This window comes from Pristiophorus japonicus, chromosome 2 (genome assembly GCF_044704955.1).
Source record: "Pristiophorus japonicus isolate sPriJap1 chromosome 2, sPriJap1.hap1, whole genome shotgun sequence".
Classification (NCBI taxonomy): domain Eukaryota; kingdom Metazoa; phylum Chordata; class Chondrichthyes; family Pristiophoridae; genus Pristiophorus; species Pristiophorus japonicus.
Genome location: NC_091978.1, coordinates 155,976,044 through 156,001,459, shown reverse-complemented (window position 1 = coordinate 156,001,459; position 25,416 = coordinate 155,976,044). Strand labels below are relative to the sequence as shown.

The 25,416-nt window shown below is 46.6% G+C and overlaps 1 protein-coding gene across 2 annotated transcripts in view; it reads right to left on the bottom strand.

The window, feature by feature from the left end:
- LOC139232587 (uncharacterized) overlaps positions 1-25,416 on the bottom strand; it is a 169,981-nt gene that overhangs the window by 35,431 nt on the left and 109,134 nt on the right. The window contains exons 6-8 of one of the 2 annotated variants that reach the window (XM_070863015.1): positions 18,210-18,308; positions 13,100-13,209; positions 2,726-2,808 (exon numbers count right to left, since the gene is read on the bottom strand). In XM_070863015.1, the coding sequence (XP_070719116.1) occupies positions 2,769-2,808; positions 13,100-13,209; positions 18,210-18,308 (249 nt within the window). In that variant the 3' untranslated portion in view covers positions 2,726-2,768. Of the gene's footprint in view, positions 1-2,725; positions 2,809-13,099; positions 13,210-18,209; positions 18,309-25,416 lie in introns of those variants that run through there. The other variant, XM_070863019.1, reaches the window with a different exon arrangement.

Sequence of the window (25,416 nt, the reverse complement as noted above, 5' to 3'; positions counted from 1 at the left end):
GTAAAATGCTGGAATCCATTATTAAGGAAACAATAGCAAGACATTTGGAGAAGCATAATACAGTCAAGCAAAGTCAGCATGGTTTTATGAAAGGGAAATCATGTTTGACAAATTTGCTGAAGGTCTTTGAGGATGTAATGAGCAGGGTGGATAAGGGGGAACCAGTGGACGTGGTTTATTTGGATTTCCAGAAGGCATTTGATATGGTGCCACATAAAAGATTACTGCACAAGATAAGAGCTCACGGGATTGGCGGTAATATATTAGCATAGGTAACGGATTTGCTAACTAACAGAAAACAGAAAGTCGGGATAAATGGGTCATTTTCTGGTTGGCAAACAGTGACTAGTGGGGTGCCGCAGGGATCGGTGCTGGGGCCTCAACTAATTACAATCTATATTAATGACTTGGATGAAGGGACCGAGTGTAATGTAGCCAAGTTTGCTGATGATACAAAGATGAGTTGGAGAGCAAATTGTGAGGAGGTCATAAAAAATCTGCAAAGGGATATAGACAGGCTAAGTGAGTGGGCAAATATTTAGCAGTAGGAGTATAATGTGGGAAAGTGTGAGGTTATCCATTTTGGCAAGAAAAATAAAAAAGCAAATTATAATTTAAATGGAGAGAAACTACAAAATGCTGCAGTACAGAGGGACCTGGGGGTCCTTGTGCATGAAACAAAAAATGTTAGTATGCAGGTACAAAAGATAATCAGGAAGGCAAATGGAATATTGGCCTTTATTGCAAGGGGGATGGAGTATAAAAGCAGGGAAAGCCTGTTACAACTGTACAGGGTATTGGTGAGTATTGCGTACAGTTTTGATCTCCTTATTTAAGAAGGGATATACTTGCATTGAGGCAGTTCAGAGAAGGTTCCAAGATGAGGGGGTTAACTTATGAAGAACGGCTGAGTAGGTTGGGCCTATGCTCATTGGAGTTTAGAAGAATGAGAGGTGATCTTATTGAAAGATATAAGATAATGAGGGGGCTTGACAAGGTAGATGCAGAGAGGATGTTTCCACTCGTGGGGGAATCTAGAACTAGGAGGCATAGTTTAAGAATAAGGGGTCGTCCATTTAGAACTGATGAGGACAAATTTATTTTCTCAGAGAGTCGTAAATCTGTGGAATTCTCTGCCCCAGAGAGCGGTGGCGGCGTGATCATCGAACATATTTAAGGTGAAGATAGACAGATTTCTGAGCGATAAGGGAGTGAAGGGTTATGGGGAACGGTCAGGGAAGTGGAGCTAAACCCAAGATCAGATCAGCCATGATCTTATTAAATGGTGGAGCAGGTTCGAGGGGCCTAATGGCCTACTCCTGCTCCTATTTCTTATGTTCTTATGAAACGGCATGAACTGATTCTAACTGGGTGACCACTTTGCGGAGCACCTCCGTTCAGTCCGCAAGTGTGACCCTGAGCTTCCAGTCGCCTGTCACTTTAATTCTCCACTGCATTCCCACTTTGACCTCTCTGTCCTCGGTCTCCTACACTGTTCCAACAAAGCTCAACTCAAGCTCAAGGAACAGCATCTCATCTTTTGTTTAGGCACTTTACAGCTTTCTGGACTCAACATCGAATTCAAAAATTTCAGAGCGTAACCGCTGCCAATCTTTGGCTCCCTTCCCCCCCCCCCCGCGCCCCCCCACCCCCCCTCAGAGCCTGTTTCTTTCCTTCTTTTTTTTCTCCTTGTCTCTAATGGCTGTTGGACATTATCTCACCATTCACACCCTATCTTGACTAATGTTTTTCTAACTCCTGGCATTACCATTTGAATTTGGGCCATCATCGCTTTTGTTTCTCTAATCTCTCCTGTCTTCCATCCTATTACAGACCTTCCCTTTTGTTCTTTCTTCCCCTCCCCCTTTCAGTGCTTGTTAAGAATCTATTCTTTTCGAACACTCTCCAGTTCTGATGAAAGTTCATCAACCCGAAACGTTAACTCTGCTTGCTCTCCACAGATGCTGCCTGACCTGCTGAGATTTCCAGCATTTTCTGTTTTTATTCCAGATTCCAGCATCCACAGTATTTTGCTTTAGTATGAAATGTTTGTGTCTTTTATCTAGGGTTTCTGGCAATCTTTCACTCAAATTACTGCAGGAAATTGGGAGAAGCCCCACAGAAATCCAAAGGGATAATATCCTCTGAGATGGTCTACCTAGCAAGCCACTCAATTATACAAACTTTCACTCCAATCATGGAGAACAGCCTGAAGACCTCCAAACTTAAACAGCAAATTGGGTCTCTTCTTAAAAATTACTTTTTGGGTTTCTCTGCTCTGATACTTGAACCCTTTCAGATCTTCCACTCTGGAGGGGGTTGAGGCTTCCTTGGGGGAGCCGTTGTCTCATTATCAAGACAGCAGCTGGCCTGTGTCTTTTGCTCCACTCCTCAAGGATCACTCCATCAATTTCAGGGCAATATAAAAGGGGCAGGCCCTGGCATAATAGGTCTCCACTTCCTTTTTCTTGACCTTTGGGGGCTAGGTGTTCCCAGGCATTGACCCCAGGAAAATCAACCCCTACCTGTGTATATGTGTCTTGGCGATGGGGGGAGGGGGGGGGTGGACTTTTTCTGCAATTCCACATCTGAATAACCAAAAGCTTTATTTCCTAATAGTGTTCTTGTTATATGTAGTTTTGAATTTGCCACATCATTCCATGCAGTTGACTATTTCACTGTACATCAAGTCAATCACCACAACACCACAATGTGCAGGGTTACTTGCAGTCATCAACTACGAGTTCTTTCCTTCATGTTTCCTTGTCTTAGTGTTGCATGTCTAGAGTGTGACCCCATAATCCTTTTCTGTAGAATTGAAATAATGAATAAACAAGTTAAAGAGAAAATCATAGTCATTAGTGAACAAATTTAAGCTAGCTTTTTATTTTAGGAGATGCAATAGTGTAAATGTCAAGTCTATGGGCCCAAGTTTCCACAAGAAAAAAAACGGGCGCCCCTCCGAGCTGGGCATCCGTTTTTCGCGCCTAAAACGGCGCCTAAATAAATCCTCGGTAGTCTGCACCTACTTACAGGTCCTCTGGCCCTTGGTGCAGTCAGCATGAGCTGTGGGGGGGCGGAGCCAGGTCCCTGCGCTGAAAACAGTGCCGGGACCTCTGCACATGTGCGCTACAGTCGGCACGCAAGTGCAGTAGCTCCAGGCGCCAAACTGTGTGGGAGGGGCCCGAAGCACGCAGCCCCTAGCCCTGGCTGAATGGCCTCACTGGGGCTCCTCCCACGGCCAGCTCCTGCTCCCCGCCTGACCAGACCCGACACTCGCTCCCCCCGCCACCCCCGCCCGCCGACCAGACCCGACATCCGCTCCCCGCCCCCCTCCCGCCCCGACCCAAGACCCGACACCCGCTCCCCCCCCGACCCGACACCCGCTCTACCCCCCCCCCCGCACCGACCCAAGACCCGACACTCGCTCCCCCCGCCACCCCCGCCCGCCGACCAGACCCGACATCCGCTCCCCGCCCCCCTCCCGCCCCGACCCAAGATCCGACACCCATTCCCCCCCGACCCGACACCCACTCTCCCTCCCCCCCCGCACCGACCCAAGACCCGACACCCGCTCCCCCCCCCGACTGACCCGACCCGCGCTCCTGTTCCCCGACCCGACGCCCCCCCCCTCTCTCTCTCCCTCCCTCCCTCCCTCTCTCCCTCCCTCCCTCCCTCCCTCTCTCCCTCCCTCTCTCTCCCCCTCTCTCTCTCTCTCTCTCTCTCTCCCTCCCCTCTCTCTCTCTCCCTCCCTCCCCTCTCTCCCTCTCCCTCCCCCCTCTCTCCCCTCTCTCTCTCCCCCTCTCTCCCCTCTCTCTCTCTCCCTCTCTCCCCTCTCTCTCTCTCCCCTCTCCCTCTCTCCCCTCTCTCTCGCTCCCTCCCCCCCCTCTCTCTCCTCCCCCCCTCTCTCTCTCCCCCCCCTCTCTCTCTCCCTCCCTCCCCCCCCTCTCTCTCTCTCTCCCCCCCTCTCTCTCTCTCTCTCTCTCCCCCTCCCGCTCAGCGGCACGAACGGCTGCAGAATTCTCCCTGGCTGAAGCACTTTCACACAGGTAGGAAGATGGTTTATTTAATCTTTTCGTGGCTTATAAATGTTTATTCAGGTTGGATTTATTTGTATAATATTTGTAGAAGTATAAATAAGGATTTATTGTCGAATTTAATGAGTTCCCTTCCCTTCCCCCCCCCCCCCCCCACCTCGTTCTGGATGCCTAATTTGTAAGCTGCGTCTGATTTTTTAATGTGTAGAACAGGTTTTTTCAGTTCTACAAAAATCTTCACTGGCTCCATTCTACTTTAGTTTGGAGTACATTTTCACTGTGGAAACTTTCAAATCAGGCGTCCCTTTTGAAGAAAAAATTCTGTTCTAAACTAGAACTGTTCTACCTGACTAGAACTGCAGAAAAAAAAATGTGGAGAATTGTGATTTCTAAAATAGTCCGTTCTCCACCAGTTGCTCCTAAAAATCAGGCGCGAATCATGTGGAAACTTGGGCCCAATGAGTTAGAAAATGCCTGCATACCCATAGGGCCAGAATAGCAGCACGGGAGTTGTTTTAACTAATTGATCTCATACGGTACATAAATGGGGACAAATTTCGAATACTCCGCTCCTGAAGCAGAATCTTGCTCAATGTTTAGTGCTGGAAGAAGGAGTCTTTGAAGATTTACCACAATCACTTAAAGTACATTCTCTTTGTCATCTTCAAGTAGACAGGTTTCTTATATTATTATGGCAGCATTTTGCAACACAAAATATGTTGGTATGGGGGAAAAGAGAAGGAAACCATCAACAAAATTATTTTCAGAAAATCTGTGACAATACCAACCAATAGATCATTAAAAAAGAGCATGGTTATTCTCCTCCACCACACACCCCACCCCCTTCCCCTCAGTCTCTTTCTCTGGCAGAATCCAGTTATTTCATTCTCAAATTGGACTCAGTTTGAGAGTGAGATGCAGAAGTAAAATCCTGCGAATGCTGGAAATCTGAAATAAAAACAGAAAATGCTGGAAATACTCAGCAGGTCAGACAGAATCTGTGGAGAGAGAGACAGAGTTAACCTTTCAGGTCGATGACCTTTTGTCAGAAGTCAACGAAGGTCTGTTCTGACGAAAGGCCATCGAACTGAAAGGTTAACTCTGTTTCTCTCTCCACAGATGCTGCCTGCTGAGTATTTCCAGCATTTTCTGTTTTTATTTGATAGTGAGATGGATAGATTCTGCCAATCTAAGAGAATATAGTATATTAACAGCACTTCTGGCAATATGGCATGAAATACAAGGAAGAGTCAGGAAAATGTGATTTCCCTCCCACTTTTGAGTGGTCCTTTTGAAAGTGTGGGGTACTGCATGTGATCCCAAGAATTCCAGATACCCATTGTAGAAAATAAAGCACAAAAGGCAGAACATTTCTTTGTTTTCCCCCTTCCACCCTCACCTCCAACAAATACAGTCTTAAATGGCCGACCCCTTACTCTGAGACTGTGATCCCTAGTTCTCGACTCCCCAGCCAGGGGAAACATTCTCCCAGCATCTATCCTATCAAGCCCTGCAAGAATTTTATGTTTCAATGAAATCATCTCTCATTCATCTAAATTCTCCTCAATCTCTCCTTATAGGATATTCCCCCCAAATTACCTCTCCAAAGGCCCTGAACATGTCGTCACTTCACATATCCATGTTCACCTTTCCAGCAACTCCATGTTTTGAGTCTCTCTATCAGATTTTACCCCAGCCACCGACCTGAAACAGTAGTAATCAAAGTCACAAATGGCATCTTCTGTGACTTTGACCATGATGCACTATCCCTCTTTGACCTTCTCGACCTTTGTACAGCCTTTGAAACAGTTGACCAAAATTATCGTCTTCGACTCCCGCCACAAACTCCACAACCGTTGCCACTGATTTCATCCTCCTCCCGGCCACTGTCTCAGGTTGAAGCAACTGTTTGCAACCTCGACATTTTACCTGTCCTTGAGCTGAGTTTCCAATCACATGTCTTCTCCATCACAAAGACCATCTACGTTCATCTCTGTAACATTGCCTGTCTCTGCCCCTGCCTCAGCCCACTGCTGCCGAAACCCTAATCCATGTTTTTTTCACCTCCAGACTATTCCAAAGCTCTCCTGGCTGGTCTCCCATGCTTCACCCTCTGTAAACTTGAGCCCATCAAAATCTCTGCTGCTCATACCTTAACCCACAACAAGTTCCGCTTACCTTTGTGCTTGTTGACATACATTGGCTCCCAGGCCCCCAATGTCTCACATTTAAAATTCTCATCTTTGCGTTCAAATCCTTACATGGCCTCGCCCGTCCTATCTCTGTAACAGTTGCCAGCTCTATAACCCTTTGGAAATTCTGCTTTCCTCCAACTCTGACCTCTTTTGCATCCAAAATCTTTTCACCTCACCATTGGTGGCCATGCATTCAGCCATCTTGGCCCTAAACTCTGGAATTCCCTCCCTTAACATCACTGCTTTTCCATCTCTCTCTCCTCCTTTAAGATTCTCCTTAAAACTCAGGTCTTTGACCAAGCGTTTGAGATTCCTCCTAATATCTCCTTCTTTGTCTGATTACACCTGCTAAATGACTTGGGACATTTTTCATTGTTAAAAGCACTACAAAAGTGCAGGTTGTTGTTGTTGTTAAAGCTTTCAAGCAGGACAAGGGGACATTATTGACCAAATCTAATAGTTTAGGAGGAATGATTGACATTGTAATAATATCAAGCTAACTCGGAATTGACACAAAAAATGACATGAGAAAGTCACTGCACCTTTGGAAGTCTTGAACTGACAACCTTTGTTATTTGGGATTCAATAGGCCTTTTCAGTAACTCAATTAGAACAAGAACAAACTGTGTAATTGATCTGAGACAATCAATCCTTTCTTTGGATATCAGGTGACATAGTAACAGATAGAGCCAGAGGCACTATCCTATCCTTCCTGAGAACTACTGTACATAAGAACATAAGAACATAAGAAATAGGAGCAGGAGTAGATCATTTGACCCCTCGAGCCTGCTCCACCATTTAGTAAGATCATGGCTGATCTGATCATGGACTCAGTTCCACTTCCCTGTAGAAAGCACAACAGATGTGTGGCAACCAGAATTTCTGGCTAATTCGCCAGGTGCTGCTGAAATATTAGCAACAGTAGTCTGTGCGTTTTCAAGCCACTCATATTTTTCACATTGTTTTTTTTTTACTAGTCTGTCTCCTGTGGCATTGAACACAGGGAGTCAAGACCCAGTACAGTATTCAGGTTAAGCTGGGTTAGAGAGTAGGGGAATATATGGACCATGGAGGTGAAGGGGGAGGAGCAAGATGGGAATGGGAGAAGGGGGGGAGCTAGATGAGAGAAATGGGAGAAGGAAAGAGAGAGAGGAGAATAGGAGAAGAGGGAGGTCATGGTGAGAAGGAGGACTGGAAGAGAGAGGAGGAGTCTCGGCGAAGAGGGATGGGGAAAGGGTCATAGGGGAGAGGGGGCAGGGGGAGAGGAAGAGGCAGAAGGGGAAGGAAGAGGAAGGGATGGGTGGGTGGGGTGGGGAAGGGGAATGGCAAGAGGGAAAGGGGATATTGAACGAGCGTGGGAGGAGGAGAGGAGGGGAGGGGAAGAAAGAGGGGACTGGGTGAGGATGGATGAGAGGAAAGGGGGAGAGGAGGAGCATAGCTAAAGAGAGATATGCAACTTGGGAGGGATATGGTGGAGGAGAGAGTGAGAAGCAGGGGTAAGGGTGGAGGTGAATGAATGAGTGGGAGGTGACAAAGGAGGGGGATAGGAACAGGTGGAGCAACAACAGGGAATCGACCTTAATGGGGGCACTGAGCGGGGGAGTGAATGGCCTGTCAACTCACTCACTGGGAAGTGGGAGAGGGCAGGCCATAAAACTCACTCAGTGGGGAGGGACAGCTGCTGGCCCTAGAAACTCATTTAACGGGGCCAGAGTGTAAAGCAAGTCCCCACTCAATCAGTGGAGTTGGGAATAGGGGGAAGAGGCAAGGCAAATTCCTGCACTGGGAGTGCGAGTCTAAGATGTGGAGGGCTTGGAAGACACCAAACTGGCAGAATACAACTGCAACAAATACTTTTGGACTAATGTTACTTAGGAACATAACATAATAACATAAGAAATAGGAGCAGGAGTAGGCCATTTGGCCCCTCGAGCCTGCTCAGCCATTTAATAAGATCATGGCTGATCTGATCATGGACTCAGCTCCACTCCCCTGCCCGCTCCCCTTAACGATTTATTCCCTTATCACTCAAAAATCTGTTTACCTCTGCCTTAAATATATTCAATAACCCAGCCTCCACAGCTCTCTGGGGCAGAGAATTCGACAGATTTACAATCCTCTGAGAGAAGAAATTCTTCCTCATCTCAGTTTTAAATGGGCAGCCCCTTATTCGGAGACTATGTCCCCTGGTTTTAGTTTCCCTTATGAGTGGAAATATCCTCTCTGCATCCACCTTGTTGAGCCCCCTCATTATCTTATATATTTCGATAAGATCATCTCTCATTCTTCTGAACTCCAATGAGTATACGCCAACCTACTCAACCTATCTTTATAAGTCAACCCCCTCATCTCCGGAATCAACCTAGTGAACCTTTTCTGAACTGTCTCCAATGCAAGTATATCCTTCTTTAAATACGGAGACTAAAACTGTATGCAGCACTCTAGCAGTGGCCTCACCAATACCCTGTTCAGTTGTAACAGGGCTTATCTGCTTTTATATTCCACCCCCCTTGCAATAAAGGCCTAATATTCCATTTGCCTTCCTGATTACTTGCTGTACCTGCATACTAACTTTTTGCATTTCATGCACAAGGACCCCCAGGTCCCTCTATACTGCTGCACTTTGCAATTTTTCTCCATTTAAATTATCATTTGCTTTTCTATTTTTTCTGCCAAAGTGGATAACCTCACATTTTCCTACATTATACTCCATTTGCCAAATTTTTGCCCATTTAATTAGCCTGTCTATATCCCTTTGCAGATTTCTTATGACCTCCTCACAATTTTCTCTCCAACTCATCTTTGTATCATCAGCAAACTTGGCTACATTACACTCAGTCCCTTCATCCAAGTCATTAATATAGATTGTAATTAGTTGAGGACCCAGCACCGATCCCTGCGGCACCCCACTAGTCACTGTTTGCCAACCAGAAAATGACCCATTTATCCTGACTCTCTGTTTTCTGTTAGTTAGCCAATCCTCTATCTATGCTAATATATTACCCCCAACCCTGTGAACTTTTATCTTGTGCAGTAACCTTTTATGTGGCACCTTCTTGAATACCTTCTGGAAATCCAAATACACCACATCCACTGGTTCCCCCCTTTTCACCCTGCTCATTACATCCTCAAAGAACTCCAGCAAATTTGTCAAACATGATTTCCCTTTCATAAAACCATGTTGACTCTGCTTGATTGAATCATGCTTTTCCAAATGTCCTGCTACTGTTTCATTAATAATGGACTGCAGCATTTTCCCAATGACAGATGTCAGGCTAACCGGTGTATAATTTCCTGCTTTCTGTCTGCCTCCTTTTTTAAATAGGGGTGTTACATTTGGGTTTTCCAATCTGCTGGGACCGCCCCAGAATCCAGAATATTTTGGTAGATTACAACCAATGCATCCACTTTCTCTGCAGCCACTTCTTTTAAGACCCTAGGATGCAAGCCATCAGATCCAGGGGACTTGATCGTTTAACTTTGCGCAGCCCTATCATAGTAGCAACTACTGGTGTAGTATGTACTTCAGGTAGATGTTTTCATTGCAGAGGGGAGAGGGAGAGACACGGAGGGGCAATAGACATGGAATGGAGAGGAGAGAAAGTAGAGTGGGATGGGGTGGAGAAGCAGAGGCAGTGGTGGATGACAAAGGGTTAGATGGCAATGGGCCGGGGTAAATTGTCCTTTCACTGGAAGTGGGAAGTTGTACTGGGCCAGCTTGCAATTCCATCTCCGTGGGGTGGAAAAGATCATTTTCCTTCTCACAGGGGGAAATCAGCTCTGGGTGAGGGGCTGGAAGACACAGGGTAGATCATAAAGTGAATGGAAATTAAAATCAGGAGAGATGTAAAACGGGCTGCCAACTGTTCTACATTATTGCACAAAGTCAAGTTGTACCCCAAATCATTTCTCAGTGGTTGGGAGAGGACAATTTTGCTTGTCATACGGTGAAGTGCGTTAATACTCACAAAGGGCAGGATATACGGGTGGAGAGGCAAGATTCAGTTTAGCAAGCAGTGGGAATTTGTACTTAGGGAAGGGGAATTCCAAGTTTGTGCTCTGTGGTGGGTGGAAGGCTCAGTTTGTGCCCACTAGGCCTGGGAGGGGAAAGTAAGGTCAGCTTTGTCCTCAGTTGGGACAGAGGAGAAGGCTAGGTTTGTCCTCACTGCGGGTGGGAGCAGCAGGGCCTCTTTATCATTCATATTGGGTGGCAGAAGCCTAAGTTTGCTTTAAGTTGGGGAGGGAGGAGGTGGAAGATTTGGACGAATTTTTGCTATGTGGGGAATGGGGGTCGGAGGCTAGTAGCTAGGTTTCTGTTCAGTGGAGGAGGGGTTGGGATGTTTCTGTGCAATGGAAGGGTGTTGTCGGACTTCTTGGAGAGAGAGCCTTGCATACTGATTTCTGCTCAGTGACGTGGTGCCCTTATTTCAGCACAATGGGGAGAGGACTGTGCTCTAATTGCTGCTGAGTGTGAGTTGCTGTGCTTGTTTCTGCCCACTGCGTGGAGATTGATGGCTGTATTTCTGCACAGTTAAAGGGATGGTATGGGGGGAGGGGGGTGGGGGCGCTGGTGTGGGGTTGATTTCTGTATGGTGGGCAGTGGAAGGGAGGTGTCCTGATTTCCAGTCAGAGCACGTGTCGGTGTATTTCCTAAGATTTCTGCTCAGTTGTGGGGGTCTGTACCATGCTTTTTGTTCATTGGGGTGGTCAATTGCCCAAGGTTTTTCAGTTTCTTAACTTTCAGTTGTTTAGCAGGGCAAACAGTTACTGCTCTGGTTTTCGAGCTACCAATCCTTCGTTGTCACTTCAGTTTGCCCTTGGCAATCACAATTTTCTATCTGTGGTTACTGGTTGGGTGAGTGTACCAAAATCTATTGCCATTTCTCTTCTCAGTAAGCCGGGTGGTGGGGGAGGAGGTGGAGACTGCTATAATCTCTTCTCAGTGTTTTGGAGTTGGGATGAAATGGTAGCCTCCTCATCGACCACCACATTTTTCACCTCGAGATACTGGTCTCCTGGATACAATGGAACTTTGCAAGTGGCGTGGGGTGGGGTTGGGTTGTCCACATTTATGCTTATAGGGGAGGGGGTTTACTTTGTTTGGTCAGTGGTGCAGGGAGAGCTTGAGAATGTCCACGATCTTTACTGATGGGGTGGAGTTGCGGGTGGCAATGATCCTGCATTTGTGGGGGTGGGAACTTTTTCATGTAGTCGGTGGAGCAATTCTCCCATTGATTTTGTGGGTCTGTTTGGATGGTACGGCAAAGCATTTCTTTTGGGCTGTCCAGCTATCATTTAGCCTCGCTATGCATGGCTGTTTTTCTGCATGTACATTTTTGCCTTGGCTGAATGATGAACATTAAACGGCTAACTTTGTCTTTCCTGAAGAACATTCTATTACTATAGGGTAGACATAGATATTTCCACTAGTGGGGGAATCCAAAACTATGGGTCATAAATATAAAATAGTCACTAATAAATCCAATAAGAAACTTATGTACCCAGAGAGTGGTTAGAATGTGACCGGGGCCAGGAGAGGCGTGAGTTTGGGGCTCAGAAGAGGTGAGGGCCCAGGGGCAGCACGGGCCAGCCCACACTGTGATATGTGTGCGCGCTCACTCCGTGCAGCAGAGCAGGTCTCCAGTCGTCTTGGATAACCCTTGCCACTGGACCAAGACCTAGCTCTGTCAAGCCCATGTGTGTAACAGCCACCACACGTTAAAAAAAATCCACGCAGAGGCATCTTCCACCCTTCGGGATGTAGTTCGGGATTTGCAATATTAGGTCCTTCATTGAAACACCTGTGAATTCATCCCTTTTTGGCATGCAAGCAAGTCATCCTCACTTCGAGGGACTGCCTATGATGATGAGAATATGGAACTGGTTACCACATAGTGTAGTTGAGATTATTAGCATAGATGAATTTAAGGGCAAGCTAGATAAACAGATGAGGGATAAGGGAATAGAAGGTTATGATGATAGAGATAGATGAAGTAGGGTGGGAGGAAGCTCCTGTGGAGCATTAGCACCCACATGGGCCAGTTGGGCTGAATGGCCTGTTTCTGTGCTGTGCATTCAATGTAAATCTAAGTAATCCATTCAATGCCAAATGCTTTCTGATTACTTTGAACTTTTAAAACATTATTCTTCTCACTTGTGCATATCTTTGATGAATGGGAACGTGACTTTTCTTCTTAAGGGAACAGCTGGGGATTTCTTGGGGTTGCGTCTTGGGTTGCCACGTAACATTAGACTGCCTGACGGTAATCCATTAATGACATACTATTATGTTCACCTTTTGAATTTTGAGAATGCTCACTGTCTTTAACGTACGACAGATTATTAATTGTTGCACGAGTAGTTAGAGCAGTAACAATTTTCTGTTAATAAGATCTTTACACAACATTGGTGGGGAATTTCCTCAGAACTGCTCCCATTCTGTCATCACAACTTTGCCAGAAGTGTGGCAGAAATCCCAAAGTTATGGCGGTGGAGCAGAAGCAGTTACAAGGAAATTCCAGACCATTATGTTTTGCACTGAGATTCGCCTATTCAAACAATAACATTAATTCAATTCTACACAGTTGTTTGTTGGATTATTTTCTATAATTATAAACAGATTCAAAAGGTGGAGTTTTGAACCTTGGAAATAAAGTATAATATACATCAATATTGCATTGTATTGAATATCAACTACAAAGGATTTGCATACATATGAATTAACACTATTGCAGCAGTACCTCCAATTATAATGAATGAATCATTCTTCTGGAGCATCTGGTTCATTAATAAGTCCTAAAAGGTGATAGACAGGCCAATAACAAAGTGGAAAGTGAACCATAATCACAAGAACTGAAGTCTATTTACCTATGTAGTTCTCGATCTTTTTGTTGTTCCAATAGCATAGTTATCAGATGATCAGATGAAGCTGCAATTTTCTCTTTCCCACTTTGCTTTTGTCTCTGCTTTCCCACTTCCTAAAGAAAAAATTAGACAAATCAGAATACATTAAGGGGCTGGAAATTCGGTTTCGATTATTTAGCGACCTTATTCCTGGCGGGGCGGTAAGTGTAGCACCCTCTAAAAGTTTGCGCCTCCAACAGGGAAATTTATTTGAAACTCAGCAAGATCGAAAGGGGGCGCTAAATCAGGCATTCTACACCTGTGCTCGGGCGCTGCAACCGAAAACTGCAGCGGTAAAATGCGAAGCAAAATGCACATGTTCCGAAGACCCCGATCGATCCCGTGTTCAGCAGAAGCTTGAAGGCGCGGCACTGTAAGTATGCAGTTCCAACTGTGCACTTTGAGCAAAGTGGGAAAATGGGGGAGCAGGAAGGTCGCCATCGTGCACGCCACTTCTCAGCCAAAGCCGCTGAGGCATTGATAGAGGCGGTTGAAAGGAGGTGGCATGTGCTGCAGCTTCCTTGAGGAAGGAGTCCCGTGCCACGATTTTATCGAAGGCTTTGGAGGGAGGTGGCACAGGACATCTCTGTTAGAAACACAGTGTCGCGAACTGCGACACAATGTTGCAAGAAGTTTAACGACCTCACGAGGGTCGTCAGAATGAGTACCATTTATATTAGTGCACCAATGCCACGATTTCAAAATCACTGTCTCACACAATGTACAGTCTTTGCAGTACCTGCCCCTTCTCTATGTTTTATGTTGGTTGGTCAAGCCACCTGAAAAGTGGAGGTTCAATTCATCAGCCATGCCCTGTGCATGCAAGTGTCGCGTACCTTCTTTTTCCGTACTCAGTCTCACCCCTCCTCACACTACCCTTTTGCAAAACATCACCCTGAACCCCAATCCTAGGTGTCTCTCACCTCATCCCACCCTTCCCTTATGCTCTGTGCACAGCCATGCAGATTATTATGGACATCTTTACATTTCCAAACACTAGGAGCTACTCTACTATGGAAGGCGCATGCGACATACATTGAGCTGCACACTCACTCACACCTCCTTATTTTTCTTATTGCAGGCGAAATTGGTGCATAATCGCCAGGAGCAGCAGCGCACCGGAGATGACGAGCCTGATCTGCAGGACCTCACTCAGGTCGAGGAGCGAGTGTCCACCCTCCTGGGCACACCAATTGGCGCGGTGGTGAGCAGCGAGGCAGAGCCCCCTATGAAGAGTGACGGTATGTGAATGGTGTTTGCGACTTCTGTGAGTTCCGTGGCCACTGATATCAATTGGCCTACCCCCTTTTACATATAAATGTCCAATGGCACCTTCCTCTTATCTCCATGCCCCCTCCCCTGCTGCTAACCACACATCTGTTGCTTTGTGCTTACGGATGATCAGCCAGAAGCGCGGCAGCCTGCCCCAGATGTTTCTACATCGGCCGATGGGGGAGATGACGAGGGAGGGGACGATCACTGATCACTGAGCAGGACACTCCATCAGTCCCACTGAGTGGAGGAGCCTGAACTCGTGGGGTTTGAGGAGTCTGAGTTTCCTGGCTCCAGTGGCCTACAGCAATGCAGAGCACAAGGGGAAGCTCAGAGGCCAGCTCCCCGGAGGGTGAGTCAGCCCAGGAGTCCCACTGAGAGACAGTCAGACGTGGACATGGACTTGGAAGCTGTGTCCAGGGAGACCATGCAAATGCACTGCGAGCTCATGGGTACATTGGAGAAGGTCTCACAGAGCATGGTCGCGCTTGCTCTAAGTGTGGGGGTGGCCACCTCAAGTATTGCCCGTGCCTATCAGGAGTCAAACGAGCTCATCCTTGCCCGCTTACAGAGGGAGATGGGCCCAACGAGCAATAGTGGAGCCCCAGAGGCGATGGCGCAGGCCATGGTTGACGTGGCAGCAGCTATCACATCACAGGCCCAAGCTACGTAAGAACTTTGTGACATGATGCTATCAGTGATTGCTGGCATGAACTCGCAGATTGCTATGTTTCAGTTTCAGTCCGTTGCAGAGTGATGCCATGCAATCACTAACTGCTGCCATCCTCTCTGTGTTCCCCACACAGGAAACTGATGGTGCCGAAGCAGGCTAGCAATGTGTGCTCACACATCTTGCTCCGGATGCTGATGCTCCGCCCCAGGTGTGTAGCAGTGGGCCGCTGGAAATGGAAGGTGCTGTCCTTCCTCAAGACGACAGCATTCCAGCTCCCACCACTGCCACTCTGCCTTTGCACCTGCTGCGGTCTACATCCGAGCCATCCGATACTGCTGCCGCAGATGCTGAGGCAGTGGAGTCTGCAGCCGAGCCTTCCAGGACCAGAGCTGGTCCAGAGCGTCCTGCTAGGCTATCTGCACTGTCTGTCCCACACACACAGCAACCCTCAAGCAGCCTTGTTGCAGGCACTAAGGCCACATTGAGGAGAAGCACTAGGGGTGGGAGGCGGGGTAAAGGTAAGGTGCGGCAAATATGATCAAGTCTGAGTGAAGACTTTGCCACCATGGACAGGTGTGTCCTCATCATGTAAATAATGACTGTAAATATGTTGTTGCAGTGTTTGACGCAACCTATTGTTGTGAGTGTGTGTGCCTAATATGCCATGTGGATGCTGCTGTGGGATGACTAATGGAAGGGGCCTTTATCCATACATTGTTTAACTTTATTGTGTTTGATGCTCTTTCAACGGGACGTTGTGTTGTTGTTACGTTACTTGCTGTGGAGGGGTTTGGTTATGGTGTTTGAGACGACTATATTGGTGTCATCAATAAAAGTTTACTTTGTCCGTTTTGCATTCATGTCTATTGTCTGATTGTGGACTTTCACGGAGATGTGCCATTATGGTGGCACATTGCGCGGTCATTATTAGCTGCATCCCTGAGCTTCCTCCATTCAAGAAACCCCATGCATTATGAGCCGCTGACATGTGGTTACTGCACCGGCAGCATTGCCACACTGCCTCCACCATGGATGGTGTTCCACTCCTGGTGTGGCTGGCCATTCGGGGCCTCGCCAGGCTCCTGTTCCTTGTTCTCCTCCTCTCGATATGTGGGAGATGGCATATCTCTTTCAGCATTTCCTCTCGGAAGTGCATCCTTCACACACACTGCTCCTTAGAGAGGTGGTGGTGTTATGTATGGAGAAAGAGTCAGACTGAACAATGTGAGCTCAAAGTAAAGTGTGACCTTAGTCTTTTATTGCAGGTCTCCAGAGTGCTTCTCCAACCTGTGAGGCCTCCTTAAATACCTGTGCTCCCAAGGGATTATGGGATCCCTTGGGACTCCAGGGGATGAGCCCTCTGGTGGTTGTACAGAGTAAATACAAGTTTACATATATAACAGGCAGTATGAGCGTTGCTGCCTGCAAACTCGTGGGGGTAAGGCCTCCTGTCCAGATGTCCGCGGCATCTCCTCTTTCATGGACCTGCATGGCCAACAGCTCTTATATCTTCATGCCGCCTAACCAGAGCATGGAGTAGGCAACGCTATCGAGCTAGTAATGCACACATTACCTTAGTTCACTCAAGCTGTAAAGAACCTGTAATGGCAGATTGAAATAAGTGACACTGGCAAACTAGTAATGCACACATTACATTATTTCACTCAAGCTGTAAGGATCCTGTAATGGCAGATCATTCTTCCGATTTAAACTCAGAGGTTCTCGCAGCGTGCTGTACGGAAATGTTGCACTCAATATGGCCTCCAATTTATGACCCTACTCCCTCCCTTCAAATAGGTTACAGATAGTGGCAATGGACCGTGGAGCCAACTGGTTTCTCTGGCGTGATTAGGAGCGGGTGCTAAATGATGCGGATGCAATTAATTTTGCGAGCGGGACATTGCACGACGACTGATGCCATGATCTGAATGAAAGTAACGACTGAGGCGGTAATGTTTGGCGCCGCCGCAAAACACCCACCAAATTTCCCGGTGGGGCGCCGCAGGCTGTGCCGCAGGGCAGCAAGCAATTTGACACACATTACCGCCCCTCCGGGACACTAACAGGACGCACACAACCAAATTTCCAGCCCCATTGCTTTACAATTAAGAATGAAGAGCATTGTTTTAATGGGAAATAAACCAATGACCTTATAAACAACAAGTCTATCATCAAGGAATGAGTTAGTTCTCCATAAACTACAATCCTTCCTTTATTTTTTATCATGCATTGAGTTTCTCGTTTTAAATTTTATTTTACTTTTGAACAATCTTTTACTGGAATTTTAAACTATGCCCTTTTCCTAAATGTCAACAACGCTAATTTCCTGCAAATATTTAAAGGTTCTGTTGTGAAACAGATTTAGAGAAATTTACAGAACCAAAGATGATCCCTTAATCCTGGATCGAAGTTGAAGGATGCCTGTACTCTAACAGTGGAAAACTGAATGAGAAATAAAATGACCAATTTTATGAATGAGTTCTCCTGATGTGGAGCTTTGCCTACCAGAACCACAAATTCAGAAATTGAGTCACACTCTTCATGATTTTGGTTCCATTAATCTTAATGGACAGAAACTCAAAGGGAGCATGATTTCATGATATGTGCTCCAAGTGGAAAAGCCTCCCTGCAGGAATCATATATTTGCAAAACTGGCCTATAAAGCAATTCTGTTAAACAATAGAAGAATGTGAATCAAAAGGAGGAACAAAAGATAATGATAAAGAATAAATAAAGGACTGAAAAGCAAGATCTGGGTGTGGAAATCCAGGACAACCTTTTGTAGATCAGGCCTCGAATGCTCCCAATGACTCAGTGAGTAAATTTGCCACCCAATGAATAATTGAGAAATAGAGACAATCTCAATCTAGGTGGTCACAAATTGGTCTCAGTTTTCCTCACCTATGGAGAACAGAAATAATTCAGGGATCCTGCTCTTGATCACTATACAAATTGCATGCATATGGACATCAAATTTGGGTATGATTCTCCCACAGTTGAGTAGCCTACTGATACTCACGGATTAAGCCGACACACAAGAGTAGGTACTCATTGAACTACCTGAGGGTGGTTACAGCTATACAAGTCAGCACGTTGAAGGGAGGAGAGTAACTTCTACCTGTTACTAACCTGGACTGCATTAAAGATAACACCAAATGCTAATGATTGACTCATCTGGTTTACGTTGTAGAACTCTTGAGCAACTTCACTGGACAACTCAAGTGTAACCTGCAAATATATGTATTAAAAAAATAAGATTTAGCACACAAAGAAAGAACAACAGAGCATTGTACAGTTTGGAACATCATTCTGCAGTGTGAAAAAGTTTCATCAACAATCATACATCAAAAGCATTACCAAAAGTAGCAAGCACATCATTACAACTTGTGCTATCTAAATTTGGAATAAAATTTCATAACAATAGTAGTAATTTCTGTACCGTCTAGCTGACTGATACTAATCCAGATCATTATCAGGGATGCCAGGAAGCAATAATGGTAATTGGCCTGGCTACTCTGCTGGAATGGGTATCAAATATAAATGACTTACTACTGTAAGTATATGGCTATTATATCACATTATATTACATTATTCCCTTTGTCACTGTTTGTTTAATAAATTCACTTTCCTGGCACTGAGTGTCAGGAAAGGTAGTAGAGTCAGGAGCTGAGTAGGGGTGGGGGAAATCAAAGGGACAGGATGAGAAAGTTCTGTCGAACAGTTTAGGCATGGCCTCCTTCCCAAGCATCGAGTGCAATTTAAGGTGCACTGTAGGCCAGCGCATGGCCATTTTTGCAGCTATGATTGGAAAAATGTGTCCAAATTTACAATATACATTGCCAACTGGTGTGACTTCCTGCCAGCAGCTTGGACATAAATTTACCTGTCAAATTGCAACTGCAAACTAAGAAAGATTTTGTACAAGTTCAACATAACCTGCTTGCTTGCTCCTGTAATCTATGCCTCTCGAATCTGTGGTTTATTTTAAAAATTCAACTTAAAAAAAAATCAAATTATAAAAAGGGAAAAAAATTCCCTGTCCTTTTTTCTTTATCTCCCTCCCTCCGCCTCCCTCTCTCTCCCTCTGTTTCAAAGGTGTACATGATTAGCATTGATCTTTTTCTGTTAACAAACCGCAGGTGGAGATACTCAGTTGGCTTTAAAATTACCCTGGTGTCTTTTTTAAATTGTAGTATTATGTATGCAATAACTGTTAGACTGAGTACTGTTTAACTCCAAGAGATATGACCTTGGCTTTGCTTTATTAAGGCCCAAAGTGACTAATATACAAAATGGCTGGCCTACTATACTTGGACTGCACACACGTGCGTGCAGCCGAATGGCTTCCAACAGTGACGCCATCTAATGGCTAGTGATCACAAAAATACATACATGACAATACCCCCCTCTGAGATATTAACACAGTCTTTTACAAATTGAGACAGTCCAGTGTTTTATGCCCCCGGGTTGACCGTCTCAGTTCAACTCCAGCCTTGGGTGAGTGTTCAGAGTCTGTTGTGACTGGTGGCTGGGTGGCTGATCTGGTGGGAGTGGCAATGGCCATGTCAGGGACTGAAAGTCCATTTTCATTGAACATGTCAGTAATTGAAAGTCTCGATTCACTGATGACCACTGAATCCTCTGATGACTGGGGGTAGGTTGGTTGGTCGTCGATTGTCTCTTCCTCCGACTGTTCCGGTTCGTCTGTGTGCCGCAACTTTGTCTGATCCATATATTTCCTCCACGTTTGCCCATTTTTGAGCTTGATAATAAATACTCTGTTGCCCTCCTTGGCCATGACAGTACCAGCGATCCACTTGGGACCCTGACCATAATTCAGAACATATACAGGATCATTTACAGAAATATCGTGTGACACAACTGCGCGATCATGATACCCTTACTGACTTTGTCTTCTATATTCAACATGATTATTCAAGTCAGGGTGTACAAGAGATAGCTTGGTCTTAAGACCTCTCTTCATCATTAGTTCAGCAGGCAAGACCCCGATAAGCGGGTGTGGTCTTGCCCTGTAACTAAGCAATATGCATGACAGGCGGGTCTGCAGTGACCCTTGGGTTACTCGCTTCACACTCTGCTTTAAGTTTGGACAGCATGTTCTGCTTGCCCATTGGATGCAGGTTTGAACGGTGCTGATCTTACAAGTTTGATATCATTGAGTTTCATGAACTCTTGAAACTCCTGACTGGTGAAGCATGATCCGTTGTCGCTAACAACAATGTCAGGCAGACCATGTGTTGCGAACATGACACTGAGATTCTCAATGGTAGCTGTGGATGTGCAGGATGACATGATTTATACACTCTATCCACTTCAAATATGCATCCACCACAACTAAAAACATCTTCCCCAGGAAGGAACCTGCAAAGTCTATGTGGGTCCTGGACCATGGTTTAGACGACCACGACCACAGACTCAGCGGCGATTCCGCTGGTGCTTTGCTGAGCTGCATGCAAGTGTTGCACTGATGCACACATGATTCCAGCTCAGAGTCAATTCCCGGCCATCATACATGAGACCTGGCGATGGCTTTCATCGTTACAATGCCGGGATGTGTGCTATGTAACTCACATTCAAATTTCTCTCTCCCTTTCTTGGGCATAACAACACGATTGCCCCACAGTATACAATCCGACTGAATAGACAGTCCGTCTTTGCGACGAATGTAAGGTTCGGTCTCCTCGCACATTTGCTTGGGTATGGCAAACCAATCACCTTTGAGGATGCAACTCTTCACCACCAATAAAATTGGGTTCTGGCTGGTCCAGGTCTTAACAGGGGTTCCTTCACTCTCAAAAGCATCCATAACTAAAAATAGGTCCGCCAGTTGTGGCGTTTCCACCTCCGGTGTGGGCAACGGCAGACGGCTCAAAGCATCGGCACAATTCTTGGTGCAAGGTCTATGGTGAATGACATAATCATAAGCAGATAATGTCAGCGCCCACCTCTAGATGCAGGATGAAGCATTGATATTGATACCTTTGTTTTCAGAGAACAGTGAAATGAGCAGCTTGTGATCTGTCTCCAGTTCAAACCAAAGACCAAACAGGTACTGATACATCTTTTTAACCCCATACACAAAGGCTAATGCTTCTTTCTCCACCATGCTGTAGGCTCTTCCCGCTTTAGACAAACATTTTGAAGCATACGCGACTGCTTGAAGTTTACCCGACTAATTAGCTTGTTGGAGTATGCAACCAATTCCATGTGACGAAGCATCACAGGCCAATACTAAATGTTTACATGGGTCATAATGTACCAGCAGATTGTTAGAGCAAAGCAGATTAGTGGCTTTCTCAAAAGTTCTGTCTTGAGATTCACCCCACACCCAGTTGTCGCCTTTTCTTAGCAGCATGTGCAGTGGTTCTAATTAATATGTCCTTACTATACAGTATAAATGCACACGAGGCCCATACTTGAGAAAAGATCACTCTTTGACCAGTTACCTTTATTACCAAGACCTCAAGAGGCAGATGGTGGATGGAGCTTCCCCTTTTATACCGGAAAGTCAAGGTTAGGAGTGTTTCCCACAAGTTCGCCCCCTGTGGTCAGTGTTCTCAAGGTATACAACTTGGGTCAGCTTATACATGGGTTACAATGACAGTTGAATACATGACATCACCTCCCCCCCAAAGTCTTATTGGGATCACAGGTTAAGTCTCTCTGGTGGTTTACGCTCCCTTGTAGAGCGCCTGAGTTGGGGCTCCGGTTGTTGGGCGCTGGCCTGAGTGTCTGCTGTTTGCGGTGCCTCAGGCCTGTCCGGACTGTCCATAGTTACTGGGCACTCCTCCACTTGGTTTCGGTGTTCGGTCACCTGTGGTGGAGTAAACTCTACGTTGTGTTCTTCCTCTGCTTCTTTAATGGGGTTGCTGAACCTCCTTTTAGTTTGATCCACGTATTTGCGGCAGATTTGTCCATTGCTAAGTTAAACACCAAAACCCTATTCCCCTCTTTGGCAATCACAGTGCCTGCAAGCCATTTGGGCCCTGCAGCGTAATTAAGGACAAAAACAGGGTCATTAAGATCAATACATCGCACCCTCGCATTCCTGTCATGGGAGTCACATTGTGACTAACGCCTGCTCTCAACAATTTCTTTCATAGTAGGGTGTATAAGGGATAACATGGTTTTGAGCGTCCTTTTCATTAGCAGCTCTGCGGGTGGAACCCCTGTGAGCGAGTGCGGTCGGAATCTATTGGCCAACAAGAAGCGTGATAAGCGGCTTTGTCGGGAACCCCCTTGGATTCTGAGCATCCCCTGTTTGATTATCTGCACTGCTCGTTCCGCCTGACCGTTTGAGGCCAGCTTGAATGGTGCCATTCTGACATGGTTGATTCCATTGCCTGCCATGAAGTCCTGGAATTCAGTGCTTGTGAAGCACGGGCCATTGTCGCTGACCAAGACATCCGGTAGACCATGGGCGGCGAACATTGCCTGTAGACTTTCTACCGTGGCAGAGGATGTGCTTGAATTTAAAATGGCACACTCAATCCATTTGGAGTAGGCGTCTATGACAACCAAAAACATTTTTCCCATGAAAGGACCTGCGTAGTCCACATGGATGCGTGACCATGGCTTGGCGGGCCAGAACCAGGGGCTAAGGGGGGGGCTTCCCTGGGTGCGTTGCCCAGTTGAGCACACGTGTTGCACCTGCGAACACAAAGTTCCAGGTTTGCATCTATCCCTGGCCACCAAACGTGTGACCTGGCAATTGCCTATATCATGACAATGACCGGGGGCTCATTGTGAAGTTCTCTGATAAACACCTCTCTGCCCTTCTGGGGCATGACTACTCCGTTTCCCCACAGTAGGCAATCGGCCTGAATCGAGAGTTCATCCTTGCGCCTATGAAATGGTTTAATCTCCTCAGGGCATGCCCCGTACGTGGCTGCCCAGTCCCCATTCAGGACACATTTCTTAACTAAAGATAGTAGCGGGTTTTTATTTGTCCAGACTTTAATCTGACGGGCTGTCACAGGTGAGCCTTCGCTTTCGAAAGCTTCAACAGCCATGACCATCTCAGCATCATGCTCAGCTGCCCCCTCAGTGGTGGCTAGTGGGAGCCTGCCGAGTGCATCGGCACAGTTTTCAATGCCCGGTCTGTGCCAAATTTTGTAGTCATAGGCGGCTAACGTAAGTGCCCACCTCTGTATGTGGGCCGATGCATTCGCATTTATGGCCTTTTTATCGGCTAAAAGGGACGTTAGGGGTTTGTGATCTGTCTCCAGCTCAAATTTCCTGCCAAACAGGTACTGGTGCATTTTCTTTACTGCATATACACATGCTAGTGCTTCCTTTTCTACCATCCCGTAGCCCCTTTCTGCCTGGGACAGACTTCTGGAGGCATAATCTATCAGCTGTAACAGACCATTGGCATTCACATGCTGCAACACACACCCAACCCCATAGAACTACGCATCACACGTTAAAATTGGTTCCTTACATGGGTCATATAACATTAACAGTTTGTTAGAGCATAACAAATTGCGTGCTCTATCAAAAGCCCTTTCCTGGCTGTCCCCACAGACCCAATCGCGACCTTTGCGTAGGAGCATGTGTAGCGGCTCTAACAGCGTGCTCAATTTGGGAAGAAAGTTGCCAAAATAGTTCAGGAGCCCCAGGAATGAACGCAGCTCCGTCGTGTTATGGGGTCTGGGTGCTCTCTGGATCGCTTCCGTTTTGGATGCAGGAGGTCTGATCCCGTCTGCTGCTACCCTCATCCCCAGGAATTCTACCTCTGGAGCTAAGAAAACGCACTTCGCCTTTTTCAATCGCAGCCCTACCTGGTCCAGTCTGCGTAGCACCTCCTCCAGGTTGTGGAGGTGTTCTTTAGTATCGTAACCCATGATGAGGATGTCATCTTAAAAAACCACCGTCCTTGGAATCAACTTGAGGAGGCTTTCCATATTTCACTGAAAGATCGCGGCGGCCGAACAAATCCCGAATGGACATCTGTTATAATCAAACAACCCCTTGTGTGTCGTGATGGTGGTCAGCTTCTTCGACTCACTCACCAGCTCCTGGGGGTCATGTAAGCTGAGGTCAGGTCCAATTTTGAAAAAAGTTTGCCACCAGATAGCGTCGCAAAGAGGTCCTCTGCTCTCGGTAGCGGGTACGGGTCTTGGAGTGACACCCGATTGATGGTGGCCTTGTAATTGCCACATATCCTGACCGACCCATCCGCCTTGAGCACCGGCACAATTGGGCTCGCCCAGTCACTGAATTCGACTGGTGAGATGATGCCTTCCCTCAGCAGGCGGTCCAATTCGCATTCTATCTTTTCTCGCATCACGTATGGCACCGCTCTGGCCTTGTGGTGTACTGGCCTGGTGTCCGGGTTTATGTGAATCACTACCTTGGTCCCCATGAAAGTGCCGATGCCGGGTTGCAATAATGAGTCAAATTTGTCCAGGGCCTGTGAGCATGATACTCGCTCTACAGAAGAAATTGCATTGACATCGCCCCATTTCCAGTTCAAGCCAACTCCTCCCCAGTAGTGCGGGACCGTCCCCCGGGACAATCCAGAGTGGCAACCTGTTCTCCGAATCTTTGTGGATCACGACTACCATGGCGCTGCCTAGCACCGGAATGATCTCCTTTGTATATGTCCGCAGCAGTGCGTCAATCGTCAATAATTTTGGCCTTCTGGCCTTGGACACCCACAACCTTTTGAACTGTTTGATACTCATCAGGACTGGCTGGCCCTCGTGTCTAGCTCCATTAATACTGGGATGCCATTGAGGAGCACTTTCATCATTATCGGTGGTGTCCTGGTATATGAACTTTATATGTGCTCCACATGAACTCGCTGAACTTCAGCTTCCAGCGATTTCCCCCAGTATTCATTTGGCCTCATAGGGCTTACATCAGGCCCGTCCTCCTCGTACATCAACCTGGATGCAGGCTTCCTGCACATACGTGTCAAGTGACCGCTGACGTTGCAGTTTCTGCAGGTATATTGCTGATACTGCAAACTCTGGCTGGGTGTTTGCCTCTACACCTCCAGCATGAGCTAGATGCCCTGTTGTTGGAAACAAAAGGTCCATTACCAGTCTTTGACTGTCTCTGTAACTGTCCTTAAGCACACCATTAACAAGTGTTGATGGCTCCATTACTGGCCGCATTGTTCTTTGCGATGGCATGAATTGCTGTTCAGCTAGCCATTGTCTCTGTTGAATTCCCCCTTTGGGTTCGACTGCATGCTGGGGCATGTCCGCTTGCCCTTGTCTGCCTAGAGTATTGTGTGCCCCGTTAACAATGTTGACTCCCTGGTCGTTTTCCGCATTTGAGCCAAGATTTTTGCCATAAATCATTC